The sequence below is a fragment of the Dipodomys spectabilis genome, unplaced genomic scaffold (assembly GCF_019054845.1).
Source record: "Dipodomys spectabilis isolate Male_0828 unplaced genomic scaffold, ASM1905484v1 ptg000019l, whole genome shotgun sequence".
NCBI lineage: Eukaryota > Metazoa > Chordata > Mammalia > Rodentia > Heteromyidae > Dipodomys > Dipodomys spectabilis.
Window position 1 is genome coordinate 15,272,345 of NW_024870696.1, and position 16,786 is coordinate 15,289,130.

Consider the following 16,786-nt stretch of genomic DNA (forward strand, 5'->3'; position numbering starts at 1 on the left):
TGTCCAGTATGAGTGAATGTGTGCACCAGACACATAATGATATAAGTACTTTAAAATGAGATGAGAATTAATGACCCGAGACAGGAGCTCCTTAGAGCTCAATTTTTATCTCATTTTCTTTGTTCTCGATATAGACATAAAGCAATTATTAAATTCTTATAAAAAGCTGCTTGTGGTTTATACAGTTTCATACTTAAAGAGACAGCACCCAGGTATGGTGCAAGTCCCAGTACTAGCACAAGAAACAAAACAAACAAAGATATGCAAACATAGGAGGTATGTGATGGGCAAGGGCCTTAAAGCCCCTAAGAAACAGGACTGTAGCCAGTATGTATATAGATTTTACTTCAATTTTGAGGACAATGGGATAGGACATGTGAGGAAGTTGATTAGATTTTGATATTAAACCAAACACAGATATGTATTACTAACGAGATTATGAACTTCTATTCATACAGTATTAAAAATGAATTCTGAGCCTTGAATTACTTTACCTTTCCCTGGTTCAGGAAGATCTCAGGATGTCCAAGGGCTTTAGATTGAAAAAGTATGAAAAGCACTGTTCAGAGACTTACAATCAAGAAAACTTATGTACTGCTATTCTGCGAACCTGAAAAAGAAGGCAGTGCAGGTACACGCGTTTGCTGTGCGTAACTTACATGCAACACTGATAGAGAGGGGCAAGAATGCTTCTCTCATCCAGCGAGGGGTTCCCAAAGCTGAAAACCAAATTAAAACTTAGTCAATTAGGTGGAAGTATCAGTTCTCATCTCATTATCAAAGCAACAGCAAATTCTGTATGAAACCCAAATATAATCCTAGATAATTTCATGCTCCAGCAGCTAAAATCATTTAAATTAAAAATAAGCAGGGCATGACCAATTAGACACAGCATCAGTAACAGCCTGTACTGAAGTATCTACAAATAACTCATCTACAAGGACCCTATTTCCTGCTAAGATACTGTATGCAAGCTGCTGGAGTCTAACTATGGCAACAGAGTATAGAGTTCATGGACCAAAGGGATGGAATGTGAAAACCTCTTAACTTGAGAACTCTTAACCTTGTTTATGTGTTCTCCCAAACAAGCAGATGGCCATTAGTTAAAAAAACAAGCTATACTGTTCTACTCCAAAATTACCAATATCCTATTCCTTAAGGTGCAAATATAGGCAAAGTTTCAAATGGCAAAACTGCAGTTTTCACAACGGCTGAGAAAACACTGATTCAATACAGATATAAAAATGGTAATAGAGCCAGTGCCAGTGGCTCACGCCTGTAATCCTAGCTACTCAGGAGGCTGAGATCTGAGGATCACAGTTCAAAGCCAGCCCAGGCAGGAATGTCCGTGAGACTCTTATCTCCAATATACCACTCAGAAAACCGGAAGTGGTGCTGGCGCTGTGGCTCAAGTGGTAGAGAGCTAGTCTTGAGCTGAAGACAGTGTCCAGGCCTAGAGTTCAAGCTCCACGATCAACCAAAAAGAAAGAAAGAGAGAAAGAGAGAGAGAGAGAGAGAGAGGGAGAGGGAGGGAGGGAGGGAGGGAGGGAGAGAAAGAAAGAAAGAAAGAAAGAAAGAAAAAGATAATAGAGCTGAGTGCTGGTGGCTTAAGCCTGAGATCCTAGGTACTCATGACAGATCTGAGGTTTGAGGGGCTGGGAAGGTAGCTCAGTGGTAGAGTGCTTGCCTTGCATGCATGAGGCCCTCGGTTCGATTCCTTAGCACCACATAAGCAGAAAAAGCCGGAAGTAGGGCTGAGGCTCAAGTGGTAGAGAGCTAGTCTACAGCTGAAGAGCTGAGGGACAGCGCCCAGGCCCAGAGTTCAGGGCCCATGACCAACAACAACAACAAAAGAAAAAAAAAAGAGAAAGATCTGAGGTTTGAAACTAACCAGGAAATGAAAGGCCATGAAACTTTATCTCCAGTTAACCACCAAAATGCCAAAAGTGGAGCTATGGCTTAAATGGTAGAGAAAAAGAAACCTCAGGGACAATGCCTAGGCCCTGAGTTCCAACCCCAGGTCCAGCACCAGAAAAAAAGGTATTAGGAACCCAGCAATCGTTGCCATACCAGCAATCTTAGCTACTCAGGCTCAAATTTGGTTTGAAGCCAGGCAGGGCAGAAGAGTTAATGGGACTCCATCTACAATTAACCAGTAAAATACCAGAATAGAAGTATGGTTCAAATAGTAGAGCAAGAAAGCTGAGAGCTCAAAGCCTTGATTCTATCAGCAGGAGAGGGGGGAACAATTCAGAACTGGGAAAAGAGAAGCAATTATGGAGAATTTGTCAACCTTTCACTCTTTTCCCCAAATCTCACCTTAATTTATGGAGGTCTGCTACCTTGTAGTACACGGTAGGCTCTCCAATAATAATAGGGAAAGCAGCTGCTACAGTATGAGATATTTGTATCCCCACCCCATAAATTCATGTTAATACCTAACCCCCCCATGCAACACTATTAAGAGGTAAAGCCTTTAAGAAGTGACTACATCATGAGGAAAGAATCTCATGCATGGATTTGTGCCATTAGGAAAGAGGCCAGCAGCGCTTGTGTACCTCTTCTACTACATGAGGACATCGAAGGCACCATCCATGAGGAATGGCTCCTCACGTGATAATGAATCTGCTGGCACCTTGTTCTTAAAACTTTCCATCCTCCCCAACTGTGCCCAATAAAATTTTGCTGTCTATAAGTAACCGTTGTTCCAACAGTTTAAAGGGATTAAGATAGTAACTGTTTTGGGACATATAAGGTATTACATGCCGCCAGGGGCTGGGTAGCTCATGTAACTACTCAGGAGGCTGAAATCTGAAGATTGAGGCTTGAAGCCAGCCTAAGCAGTAAAGTCCATTAGACTCTTTATCACCAATAAACTACTTAGAAAAAGCTGGAAGGGACACTGTGGCTCAAGTGGTAGAATGCTAGCCTTGAGCACAAAGAGGCTCAGGGACAGCGCCCATGACAGGCAAAAAAACTACCATTTTTACAAGTAAGGATAAAGTTTAGGAGTAAATATAGGACTGATCACTACCTGCTGTGGTCAGAAGAGTAGTGTTGTTTATAGACCCTTTACTTTCTGTAACTATCACGAACTTTCACAGAGCATGGGGTGCCTGTTGCTCAGTAGAAGATGGTACAAATGCTGCTCAAGCATTCTTTGCTGAGGAGCCATGCCTAAGCTTATTCCCAGCATCGTGGGTTGCAGAAGTAACCAGGGCTGGGCAATTCTGGGCTCTAAGGAAGCATTCTTCAGCAAACACTTATATAGTATAATTGAAATATTTCTTTGAACTGAACTGGCTCCCTTGGCAAATGCAGAGGGCAAAATGGAAATAAAATGTGCTCTCTAAATAACTCAGGCCTACAATAATAAGGATGTTGTTCTATTTGTTCAAAATGAATAAGCTTGTCTTAAAAGTTAACTTGTCTTTATATAAAATCACTGTATAACTGCTCATCTCATGGGTCTAAGCTGTCTTAAAAATAACAAAACATACCATCAAATGCTTAAAATGCACAAACCTTGAGATTCCATATAATCATAAATAAATTCTATTTGATTAAATCTGAATGTCTCAGATTTGAGGTTATGTAAACATCATAGCCAAGAATGATATAGATAGGGACAAATTGGCTTCTAGTTGTAAAGAGGATCACTTTCTAGTTTTCAACAGCATTTCAAGGTGCATTTCCTGTACTCTGAAATTACTCAGGATGAAGGGAAGGAGGAAGGGAAGGAGGGATACCAAGAGCTAAGGCTCTAAGTGGAAAAAGGAGGACTTTTTAAAAAAATTAATTGTGGCCGGGTGCTGGTGGCTCATGCCTGTAATCCTAGCTACTTAGGAGGCTGAGATCTGAGGATCGCGGTTCAAAGCTAGCCCGGGCAGGAGAGACCGTGAGACTCCTATCTCCAATAAACCACCAGAAAACCGGAAGTGGCACTGTAGCTCAAGTGGTAGAGCGCTCGCCTTGAGCTGAAGAGCTGAGGGACAGCGCCCAGGCCCAGAGTTCAAGCCCCACGACCGACAAAAAAAATAAAATTAATTGTGCTCTAGATACCTGCTTTAGTGTACATCTAAAGTGTTCTCCAAAGGCTCATATACAAAGGACAAGTGACCAGCCTATGGTGCTACTAGAAGTTGGTAGAACAAAGTCATATATCCCATTGGGGATATATAGCTGAAGAGGGTACTGAGATTCTGGCCTCTTCATTTCCCAGATGCTATGAGATGAGCACTTTGCTCCACTACATGCTTCAAGCCTCATCACAAGCCCAGATACTTTGGAACCCATCAGCCATTGACTGAAATCTCTGAAACAGTGAGGCAAAATAAACATTTCATCCTGACATTGGTTTATCTCAGGTATCTGTCACAGTGACTCATAGCTGACTAACACAATGCCCTAGAATATCCTTTTGTATACAGAAACTGACTAACGATAGTCCTGCTGGTCTTACCTTTTGGCATTATCAAGAAGGATTAGCATACTAGCGCCTTCGTCATCTTGAAAGCTCTCATAGTGATGTCGGTCAGCATTGCCAATCAGGTAATCAAAGACTGCAGTATCAATGATGTCTAAAAGGCGTGGGCCTGAGTCATATGGGGATGTTTTCTTAACAGCATCACAGTAACTCTCATCATACTCCCACCTGGAGACAAGGAACATCACAAGGGTCATTACTGAGTGCCAACACTACACCTGGCTATTTAGTTTTGATCTTAAAAGTCACCCAAAGACCATGTGCGAAAGGACTGGTTGTAGCCAGTGGCGCTACTGAAGGATAAGGGCTGGTGGAAGGAAGTTGAATCACTGGGGGCATGACCAGAAGGGAATATAGGACCCAAATGCTACCTCTTTTATCTTTTTGCTTCCTGACCATAATGAAGTGAGCAGCTTTACTCTATGACAGATTCCCATTGTAATGCTCTGCCTTTCCACAGTCCCAAAACCAATGGAGCCAACCAAGCAAAGGCTAAAAGACCTGAAACACGAGCTAAAAGCCTCTTTTTAAATTTACTTATCTTGGGTATTCTGTGGTTCAGAGGCCTTTTGAGTTTGGAAAAGTTTGGGGAAGCAGGCTAAAGAAAGGCTGGAATGCCGGAAGCAAAAGTTAATGGGTGATTTTGGGATAGAAAAGGCTATGCTGACTGGAATCTCAGATGGAAAGAAGGCTCTATTGGCGATTGGATTAGAGGCCATTCATATTACATTTGACTGAGAACTTGTCTACATTTTTTTCTATGCCGAGATTTAGCAGAAAAGCTAAATTTAAAGGTGCAGAATCATTTATATGTTGGGGGAACGCAGCAGAATGGTTATTTTAACTGTATTTACTATGAGAAACACGAGTAAACATAGAGCAGAAAGAATTATAAAGAAACTTGCAGTCTGACAAGAAAACAAGGGCATATAAAGTTCAAGTCAACATATTTAGCACCATCAAAAAGGAGTCAAGAACTCTGTAACAACAGGAGAGATGCCAGGCTGAACCGAGAGTCTAGGGAATTACTCAGCCATTGAGAAAGACACTCAGAAGCTGCAGCAGTCCAAGCAGCCTGGCTACTGTGACAGAGAGCAGCAGCATCCATACAGAATGTTAGAATTATGGGGCTATGGAGGTTTCCATTGAGATTTCAAATGAAGGCCTGGAAGTTTCTGCAAGTAGCTTCTACATAAAACTGTAAGAGTGAAGCCAAAGCTACAATGGAGACTACAGGAAGTCATGAGATGCAAGAACAATAAAATGCCTATCTGCTGAAGTTCTAGGCAGTAAGCCGAGCCAGCCCAAGAGGGTAGCCATATGGGCTATAACCAGCAAGGCCATAGGGGGTGGGACTGACCGAGGTCTCTGAGGTTCACATTATACCATTGTATGCTCTGGATGGTGGTCATGGAGCTTAAAGGATTTACTATTTGCCCCTCTGGAGTTCAGTCTTACTTTGGTCCAATCCTTTCATTTTCCTATTTCTCCATTTTTGAAATGATTCGGAATGTTTACCTTTGTAATCATTTTTTTTTTTTTTTGGTCCGGTCGTGGGGCCTGAACTCTGGGCCTGGGCACTGTCCCTCAGCTCTTCAGCTCAAGGCTAGCTCTCTACCACTTGAGCCACAGTGCTACCTCCGGCTTTTTTCTTTTTGCTTATGTGGTGCTGAGGAATCGAACCCAGGGCCTCAGGCATGCAAGGCAAATGCTCTACCACTGAGCAACCTTCCCAGCCCATCATTTTTATCTTGGAAATATGTAACTTGTTCCTTTTTTCTTATTTTCAGGGGCTTACAGCTAAGAGTCTGCCTTGAGTCTTGGAGAAGACTCTGGAACCCTGATTTTTCAGCAATGTTGGCACAGTTAAAGACTTTCAGGACTCTTGGAGATGGGCTGAACACATTTTACATTGTGAGATGTAAAATTGGGAGCCGAGTAGAATGTTACGGTTTGGACTTTAAATATCTCCCAAAGATAATATACTAAAGACTTGATTCTCAGCCGGTGGCATTACTGGGAGCTGATGGAACATTTATAAGAAGTTTATGTCGGGCTGGGAAGGTGGCTCAGTGGTAGAGCGCTTGCCTTGCATGCATGAGGCCCTGGGGTCAAGTCCTCAGCACCACATAAGCAGAAAAAAAAAGCCAGAAGTGGCGCTGTGGCTCAGGCGGTAGAGCGCTAGCCTTAAGCTGAAGAGCTGAGGGACAGCGCCCAGGCCCAGAGTTCAGATCCACGACCTGCCAAAAAAAAAAAAAAAAAGAGCATGTGTAAAGGGGACATCAGAGCCTCGGCCACCGCCCCCCCCCTCTGCTTCCCAGCCACATTGAAGCAAGCAGCCTCCTCCACCTTGTGCTTCTGCCACAAAGCACTGTACCATTTTAGGCCCGAAGCAATGTAGTCAAGAGACTATGGACTAAAATCTTTGAAATTATGAGTCAAAAGAAATTTCTCCTCCTTTTCAGTTGATTGACCTCATGTATTTGTTAACAGTGACAGAAAGCTAATACAGTGGCTACTAAAAACACCTGTAATCCTAGCTACTCAGGAGGCTAAGATCTGAGGATCATGGTTCAAAGCCAGACCAGGCAGGAAAGTCCATGAGACTCTGATCTCCAATTAACCACCAGAAAACTGGAAGTGGCACTGTGGCTCAAGTGGTAGAGCACTCACCTTGAGCTAAAGAGCTCAGGGCCAGTGCCTACGCCCAGAGCTTAAGCCCCTTGACCAACAGGAAAAAAAAAATAAAACAAAACCAACAAAATAAAAACGCAAACAACAACAAAACAGAGAAGAAAGTCCCTGCTTAACAGGTTGCCCCTGACTCGAGAACTCTTATTTTTGGATAGAACAGCTGGCTTCTATTTAGGACTGGCATCCGGCCTGGCCCTGGAAGAATTAAGTAGTGGCTCACAGGAACGTTTACCTGGCTAATTTGCCTTCTCTGTAAGTCCTCCCCCAGGGGTGTCGATGCTTCTGCAGAGGCCACACATCTGGGAGCCAAAGTGTAACAGATCCCTCCATTGTGTCTCCATCGGCACATGCTGGCTCTGTTTCTCGGCAGTAATAGCACTTCCCATAGAAACAAGTATTGTTTCCTAAAGGATGGAAAGGATCCAAACACACTTAAAGAAAAAAAAAACCAAAAAACTCCCAAATCTTCCCAAACAGGGAAATGAAAGCAGCAATGTAAGCAGGCCTTAAGAAAGTGAGAATCCTGAACTTCCTATTATATAGTTCAGATGGTATAAAAAAAAAAAATCCAAAAAGTATAAACGGGCACATATTAGAAAGTAAATCTCCCTTCTTTCTTCTATCTGGCATGTGTCAGAAGTCAACTACCATCACAGAACCTTTGTAAACTCTTCTGATTAAAGAGAAAAGAAGTATCTTCTTGTTTTTCAGCAGCAAAGAGGTTCTAGTTAAAGTACCAAGAGGAAGAAGAAAGGGGACCTGTGCTCAGTTCAGTTATATATGTTGAAAAGGGAAAAGCAAACAAGTGAACAGATTAGGGATAACAGAAACCAAGTGTCTCATAGATGGAGAAGTTGAACATACAGCAGGAAGATGGCCAGTCTAAAACCTATCACCAACTAGAATTGGAGATACTGGTTTTAATCAAAAGTCTTAATCGATACCCAGACATACAGAAAAAGATACATATGCGGATATTCATATGCACACACACACACATCCTATGCTGTCCTAGAAACAATGACATTTAAGTAGTAATGGGCACACTCACATTCAGTTTCTAGTGTAAAAATGAACAACAATAACATACAAGCAAACAAAACATAGCTTATATGAAACCTGTTAGTTGTGCCTGGCACCCGTGGTTCATGCCTATAAACTTAACTACTCAGAATGTTGAGACTTGAGGATCCCAGTTCAAAGCCAACCTGGACAGGAAAGTCAGTGAAACTCTGATCTCCAATTAACCATCAAGAAAAAAAAAAAAAGTAGGACTGGGAAGGTGGCTCAGTGGTAGAGCTCTCGCATGTCTGAGGCCCTGGGTTCGTTCCTCAGCACCACATAAGAAAAAAGCCGGAAGTGGTGTTGTGGCTCAAGTGGTAGAGCACTAGCCTTGAGCCAAGAGCTGAGGGACAGTGCCCAGGCCCAGAGTTCAGGCCCCACGACTGGACCCACCCCCCCCTCAAAAGAAAAAAAAGTGGCAGTAGAACTATGGCTCAAGTGTTAGAACACTTGAGTTTGGAAAAGTTAAAGGACAGGCTCTGAGTTCAAGCACACACACACTGCACACACACACACACACACACACACACACACACACACACACACACACAAAATATAGCGTATTAGTTAAGAATTTTGGGTCTGCATTAGATTTCTAGATTTAAACATTAACAAATACTAAGCATATTTAGATTTATATATAAAATATGTATTATATTATTATATACACATACACATACATATATATTTCTCTTTGGGGGGTGCTGGGATCAAACCCAGAGCTTCATAAATGCTAAGAAAGCACTTAACCACTGAGCTGTACCTCAGTCTTAAAACATAAAAGATTTAAGAGGTGACAAGATTAGGTATATCCTTTCACCTCTCCATATCTTCTTTAGAAAATGGAGATAACAGTTAGTTGCTCAACTGTTGAGTGTAAAGAGTGAGATAATCTGTAGTGCTGGAGTACTGAGTCATACCTCTTAGCTGAGAAACAATTTTTAAAATACAACAACATGAAATAGGCCAAAATGCTGGGCACTGATGGCTCACGCCTGAAATCCTAGCTACTCAGGAGGCTGAGATCTGAGGACTGAGGTTCAAAGCCAGCCCAGGCAAGAAAGTCTTTGAGACTCTTATCTCCAATTATCCACCAGAAAACTGAAAGTGGTACTGTGGCTCAAGTGATAGGGTGCTAGCCTTAAGATGAAGAGCTTAAAGACAGGGCCCAGACTCCAGCCTCACACCAATTAAAGCAAAGCAAAGAACAGATAAGATCTGAAGCTGGGTGCAGGCGGCTCACTACTACTGTAATCCGAGCTACTAAGGAGGCGGAGATCTGAGGATCACAGTTTGAAGCAAATCCATGCAAGAAACTACATGAGACTCAACTCCAATAAACTACTCAAAAAATCCACAAGTGGCACTGTGGCTCAAGTGGCAGAGTGCTCGCCTTGAACAAAAGGAGCTCAGGGACAGTACCCAGGCACAGAGTTCAAGCCTCAGGACCGGCAAAAAAAGAAAATATCTGAAACAAATCAGTGATACTATGCTTTTGTGATATATAAGAAAACCATAGTCACCATGAAGAGGAAACAAGACATAGCACCTGTGAATTTCCCGCTTTCTAATCAGAACAAGAATGAGAACTTTAGTTCATGTCCCTTGCCTGAGAGTGAGATAATGGAAATTGGAGCCTGTTTTATGTATAGTGAGCTATAAATGAATCCTAGCAGAGTAGGAAAGGCAGAGCCTAAAGCCACCCTACAAGGGAACGTTTCATTATCTTACAGAGTTGCCTCAAGATTTATTCAATTCTAAGGCGACAGTTTTCAACTGAGCATACACACACACACACACACACACACACACACACACACACACACACACACGTTTGAGAAAATAACAGAGCCAGACACACACACACACACACACACACACACACACACACACACACGTTTGAGAAAATAACAAAGCCAATGATATGAAGACTCATTTTAGGCAAAATCCTGGATTTGAGACTTAGTAGTAAAACTAAACAGAAGAAAATAAAGTTATCATTTACTTTCACTACCAATAAATAACTTCATACTTTCTACTGTAGAAGTACTATTGAGAGTACATTGGGAAAACTTTCAATTTTCTGCTATCTACTTTTATATCCAATTCCCCCACTAACCTGAGATCAGGTTGCCTATTTGCTTTTACATTCCCTTGAATTCTTCAAGTCCTAAAAGACACAAACCAGCTTGCTCAATGATACCTCATTTAACTTATTATCTCTTCCCCTATCTAGAAGTCCTCTATAATCTTCTTACCTACAGTTAGGAAGGTGCTCAGCAGCTGCTCCGTGGCAACAGGCTTGATTTCTGTCCGAAGATTAACAAATCTGCCAACCACCAAGGGAGCTCGGCGGAAGCCCAGAATCCTGGTTTCGAAAGTTGAAGAAGAAAAGTAAAAAAAATATTTGGGGATTAACTTTAAATAATAGTTGCAAAAATTATGGTGAATCCTATTAGATGCTATCTTTTTTTTTAAAGAATAAACGTTTATGAATATCATGTCAAAATGTTTGTAATTTTACACTCCAGCAAAAAGGTGTGAAAGGCGAGCTGTACCAAATGTCAGTAGCTGTTGAATCTAGGGAATGGGGATATGGGATCTTTATATTATCCTTTCTACCTCTACTTAGGAAATTTTCCTAGTAAAAATTTAAAATTTAAACGAAGCATTAGAAAAACTTGGACTTAAGTTCATAGGTTAAAGCTTATATAAAATAGCACACTGACAAAACTATGCAGATGGACCTAAAAGAACAAACAGGGCACAGTGGACCCATTGCAACAATGAGATGTACAAGTCGTTATGTCGAAAACAAACTTTACAACTTTCGTGGGGGGGAGGGGAGGATTGGGGGGCGGGGGGAGGGGAGGATGGGAAGGGATGGGAAGGGGAAACAAAGGAGGAGGCTACAATGCTTGATAAGAAATGTACTCATTATCTTGCCCATGTAATTGTAACTCCTCTGTACAGTATTTTCACAATAAAAAAAAAAGAACAAACAGGGCAACTCAGATTTAACGGTCTCTCTAATGCAGTCGAAAACAATCTTTTTTTTTTTTTTTTGAGGTACTGGGAAGGGAGATTTGAACTTAGGGACTCAAACTTGCTAGGCCCTTGTGGTATTTTACCATTTGAGATATGCCTCCAGACAGGCTTTTTGCTGGTGACTTTGGAGATGGGAGTCTAGTGAACTTTTCTACCTAAGCTGGCCCTGTACCATGATCGTTTAGATTTTAGTATCTTAAGTAGGTAGGATTCATGTGTGAGTCACTAGTACCAGCTGAAAACAGAAATTTTTTTTTTGGTCAGTCATGGGGCTTGAACTCTGGGCTTGGGTGCTGTCCCTCAGCTCTTTAGCTCAAGACTAGCGCTCTACCACTTGAGCTACAGCACCACTCTTGGTTTTTTGGGTGATTTACTGGAGATAAGAGTCTCACATAGTTTCCTCCCCAGTCTGGCTTTGAACTGCAATCCTCAGATCTCAGTCTCCTGAATACTAGGATTACAGGCGTGAGCCACCAGCAACCGGCAACAATTTTTTTTTTTAAATGACATTGCCTGGCTAAAAACACATTGCCCAGGCAAGAGATGTAGAACTTGAAGCCCAGAGAAATTCGATAGTGAAAACAGAAATCACCCACAATTCAACGATCCAGAAATAGTTACTGACATTTTTGTCATATAAACATGTTTTCCTTACATGTATATATAAACATCCACTCCAGCTTATGCATACACATATAATAGGGCTTATACTGTATGCAGTTTTGTATCTTGCTTTTTACTCATTATTGTATCAGAAGCCTTTCTCCATGCCATTTGAAAGACTTAAAAGAACAAATGATCTGTTTAGGACTGGTTCTATCCTAACCCTAATCTTAGAAAAGCCACAAAAGCAAGGAGATGAATGAAACACATGGAAATATATGAATGGAAAATAACAAAGAGAAACACGAGGCAAGAGAAGGCAGCTAGGTCTGAGTGTAGTAGAGAAACACAAGTCAAAGCAGAAAAGTGTCAGGAGTCATGGATGGACAAAAAGGGTGGGCAGTATTCTTTCTATGCATTGACAACTGCCAATCAAAGAAAAGCAGCCAGCTTAGTGATGAGGGGGCAGTTTCACCGTGGCACCTAAAGCTGGCTGGGTGGCAGTTAGCAAAGGAGACAGTGAGGCTGGCCACAGAATATCTGGATTTGAGTTAGGGAAGAACTTTTAAACAAAAGACCCTCCAAGTACAAGTCATTATATTCAATTCACATTAAAAACAATCATTTCTATACAAGAATATTTCAATCTACTTAATAAACAGGTATACTATAAAAAAGATAAACTTTGCATGTAACTGGGGAAATATAAAATAAAATAATAACACTTCATATATATATATATATATATATATAATAAAAATTACTATGATGGATAATATAGAATATTGGTCTGGAAATAAGGATCTTCATGATCTGCTGGTAGGAAATAGGCAAATAAAATCTGAATTCTAATGTGCCATTTAGGAGGGGGAATAGGATTTAGCCAACTCTCTGCCACTAGGTCTTAAAAAGAAGCAGCAAAAAGAAGCAGCAAAAAGTCATAGCATTGCCCGGCGCTGGTGGCTCACGCCTGTAATCCTAGCTACTCAGGAGGCTGAGATCTGAGGATCGCGGTTCAAAGCCAGCCCGGGCAGGAGAGACCGTGAGACTCCTATCTCCAATAAACCACCAGAAAACCGGAAGTGGCGCTGTAGCTCAAGTGGTAGAGCGCTAGCCTTGAGCTGAAGAGCTGAGGGACAGCGCCCAGGCCCAGAGTTCAAGCCCCACGACCGACAAAAAAAAAAAAAAAAAAAAAAAGCCATAGCATTATAAACATTTATTTAACTTCTTTCTTATCAGGATATACTTAAGTTGCTATTAGCTTTGACTACTACAAAATGCTACAGCTATGACAGTTGTATCTAGCTTTAAATATTTTATCGTTTCTCTTTAATATGTTCCAGCTATGTCTTAGGCATGTGAATAAAAAGAAATTTATTCATTTAATGGGTATGAATATTGTCTTGACAAAAAATGGCAGAGTTCTTTTTATGTGTGTTTGCTGGTATTAGGACTTGAACCCAGGGCCTGGGTGCTGCCTCTTTTTCACTCAAGTCTGGGGGACTGTGCCACTTGAGACATACTGCAACTTCTGGCTTTCTGATGATTAGTTAAGAGTCTCACAGACTTTCCTGCCCAGGCTGGCTTCAAAACAGAATCCTCAGAACTTAGCCTCCTGATGTAAGTCACCAGAGCCCAGTAGATGAGTTCTTAACAGAAAGGTTGAAATTAACACTATCATAATTAACGCTATTATAATTTGGAATTTCAATGTATTCCTGCCAATTTACAAAACATCATTTTAAACCTGTGCTATTTTCAACTGGTGAAAATAGTAACTGTATTATTAAACTCGATTTTTAAAAGTTTCTAGTGAGGGGGCCGGGAAGGTGGCTCAGTGGTAGAGTGCTTGTCTTTCATGCATGAGGCCCTGGGTTCGATTCCTCAGCACCACATAAGCAGAAAATGCTGGAAGTGGCACTATGGCTCAAGTGGTAGAGCACTAGCCTTGAGCTGAAGAGCTGAGGGACAGCATCTAGGCCCAGAGTTTGGTCAGTTGACCACTAAGTAAATAAATAAATAAATAAAGTTTCTAGTGAGGAAAGGCTTATTCCCATACATATTAGCAATTGACAGCTCCTACTGTTTTGTTAACTGCTTAAGTTCTTACCCATATTCTACCTGAGTTTTAGTGCATATGTGGATTTGTATAAACACATAGGAAATCCTTCCCAATCAAGAACAGATGGAAACCTCACCTATATTTTTCCTGATTTCGTTATAAGACTAATTTATTAAACAAATACTCGGAATCATTTCTTTTAAAGTCTGTCCATATATTAGCCAGTAGCTGTTAGCTCACACTGATAAACAGGTTACTTGGGAGGCTGAAGTTGGGAAGACTGTGGTTCAAGGAAAGCTCAAGCATACATAAAAGACCACTTCTGCATACATAAAAGAGCACTTCTCCACAAACAGCTGGATACAGTGGCATGGATCTGTCATCCCAGCTATATGAGCTAAGATCAGGAGGCTCACTGTTCCAGGCCAGCCTGCAAGAGTCCATCTCAATGGAAGAAACTGAGTATGCTGGTATGTACCAAGATATAACAGGAAATGTAAAATAGTTGGATCATGGTACAGTGCTGGCCCAAGCAAAAAGTGAGAGCCTAACTCAAAAACAAAACCAGTGCATAAAAAGGTCTGGAGGTATGGTTCAAGTAGTAGACTGACTGTCTAGCAAACAAAAGCCCTGAGTTAAGCTCCAGTAACATCAGAATTAAAAAAAAAAAAAAAGTAAAAAATAAAAGAGTCCATCAATATACCAAATTGGAAAGCTAGTAAGAAAGTAACTGGGATTCCAAGCAGTTTGGCTAAGAAATTCCCAACTCATATCCTGCTGAAAAAATGTATTAACTTCCCTCATCTAATAAATTTGAATTCATATCTGTTCATATGAAATTACTCTGCTTTTTTAAAACTACATATATTTTATATGAAGAACAATACATTTAGTTATATAATTCATGTTGTATGCTTCCAGTAGAAAGGCTAGGTCAGTATTACAACAAAAACAAAAAAACCCAATGGGATTGCCAGATCCAACCAATGGACAATTCATTCAGGGATTTGAGTTCAGATTTCAATTTTCAGCTTGATACTTATTTACCAATATCTTCACTCCTGGTAATAACAAATAACTCATGAGAATAACAGAAGGCATGCTAGGTTGAACTGAAAGTAAGCAGAAGTCTAGTTAAAATATGTAACTTACTTGGCATTCCTGGTATCACTCAAATTATTATTTTTTCCCCAAATTATTAAGTACTCACAAAACTACAAGAAAGATTGCTAGTGTGTCACCCTGTAGAAAAAAGTTCACAGGTACTCTTCAAGAGAGATTTTTTTTTTTGGTGCCAGTCCTGGGCTTGACTCCAGGGCCTGGACACAGTCTATAAGCTGTTTTGCTCAAGACTAGCACTCTACCACTGGAGCCATAGCTCTATGTCTAGTTTTTTGGAAGTTAGTTGGAGATAAGAGTTCTCATGAACTTTTCTGCTTGGTCTGGCTTCAAACTGTAATCCTCAAAGCTCAGCCGCCTGAGTTGCTAGATTACAGGCATGAGCCACCAATGCCTAGGCTCAAGGAAGCAAAGGAAAGGAAACAAAGTGAACATAATTTGTTGGGATCACACATACCTGTCTAAATGAAAAGCTGCAACCTCTGCATTGTGTCTATCATAACCAGCATATGGCTCTCCTTCTACTATATAGTCTCGGCTATACCTGCAAAAAAGAATGGGAAGCACAGGTGTAGATATTAATTGCATTAGTATGAAAGGTCATAGTATGAAAGGTAGAACACACATCTTAGCAAGTCTAATTCTGCTCCATACACACCTCTTTTCTCAATCCCAAAACAATTTTGTAACCCACAAATTGCTGGTAGATGGCATGAAGATAAGGCAGAGACAGAAAGAATTCTTTATCAGCCTCAGCAATTACTCAATGAATAAAACATGCAAGACGTTGTGGGATATTTTTTTGGTCAGTCATGGGACTTGCACTCAGGGCCTATGTGCTGTCCCTGAGCGTTCTTCCTCTCAAGGCTAGTGCTCTACCACTTTGAGCCATAGAGCCACTTCCAGTTTTCTGGGGTTAACTGGAGATAAAGAGTCTTATGGACGTCCCTGCCTGGGCTGGCTTTGAACTGTGATCTTCAGATCTCAGCCTCCTGAGTAGCTAGGATTATAGGCATGAGCCACCAGTGCTCAGAGCAAGAAGTTATTTTTACCCTCCCCCCCAAAGGGTTTTCAATGTAGTTTAAGTATAATCACATAATTTTCTAGAAGGCAAGAATCATTTTCATATAGCCAGCATAGTGCTGGTACTTAATAAACGTTTACTAAAATGTTTATTGGATAGAATTAAAGAAATAATAAAACTTTTGCTTATTGAAATAGTTGTGGTAGGTTTACAATAGAAGCTTAAGTTTCTTGAGTACCGGTGGCTCACACCTGAATCCTAGCTACTCAAGAGACTGAGATCTAGAGGGTCATGGTTTAAAGCCAGCTCAGTTGTTATTAATAAGAAGGCAAAGGTGCTTCTGAAAAAAGCTGCTAAAATAATCAATCTTCTTATGGGGGAAGGAGCCCTGGATGCAAAGTGATGGTTGGGATAGCTTTAAACATAACTGTTCTCTTCTCTGTGTATCAGATTCCCTTTGTGCAAGACTAGAGACTGAACTTAGAGGTAATTTCTAAGGTCTCTTTCACCTTAAATGCATTCTGGTAATTTTATACCATATGCATAACCAGAGGGTAATGAAAACAGGAATATTTTCCTTCTACTAACATCTTTAAAGATACTATTTCACCAGGCACAGTAGCACGTTTTTATAATCCCAGTCTTCAGGAGGCTGACATAGGATTTCAAGCTTGAAATCAGCCTGGAC

General features: G+C 40.9%; 1 protein-coding gene across 3 annotated transcripts in view; it reads right to left on the minus strand.

The window, feature by feature from the left end:
• Fam20b (FAM20B glycosaminoglycan xylosylkinase) overlaps positions 1 to 16,786 on the minus strand; it is a 43,556-nt gene that overhangs the window by 6,707 nt on the left and 20,063 nt on the right. For 2 of the 3 annotated variants that reach the window (XM_042674300.1, XM_042674301.1), the window contains exons 3-7: positions 15,532 to 15,618; positions 10,501 to 10,610; positions 7,413 to 7,584; positions 4,463 to 4,654; positions 660 to 719 (exon numbers count right to left, since the gene is read on the minus strand). In XM_042674300.1, the coding sequence (XP_042530234.1) occupies positions 660 to 719; positions 4,463 to 4,654; positions 7,413 to 7,584; positions 10,501 to 10,610; positions 15,532 to 15,618 (621 nt within the window). The remainder of the gene's footprint in view (positions 1 to 659; positions 720 to 4,462; positions 4,655 to 7,412; positions 7,585 to 10,500; positions 10,611 to 15,531; positions 15,619 to 16,786) is intronic. The other variant, XM_042674302.1, reaches the window with a different exon arrangement.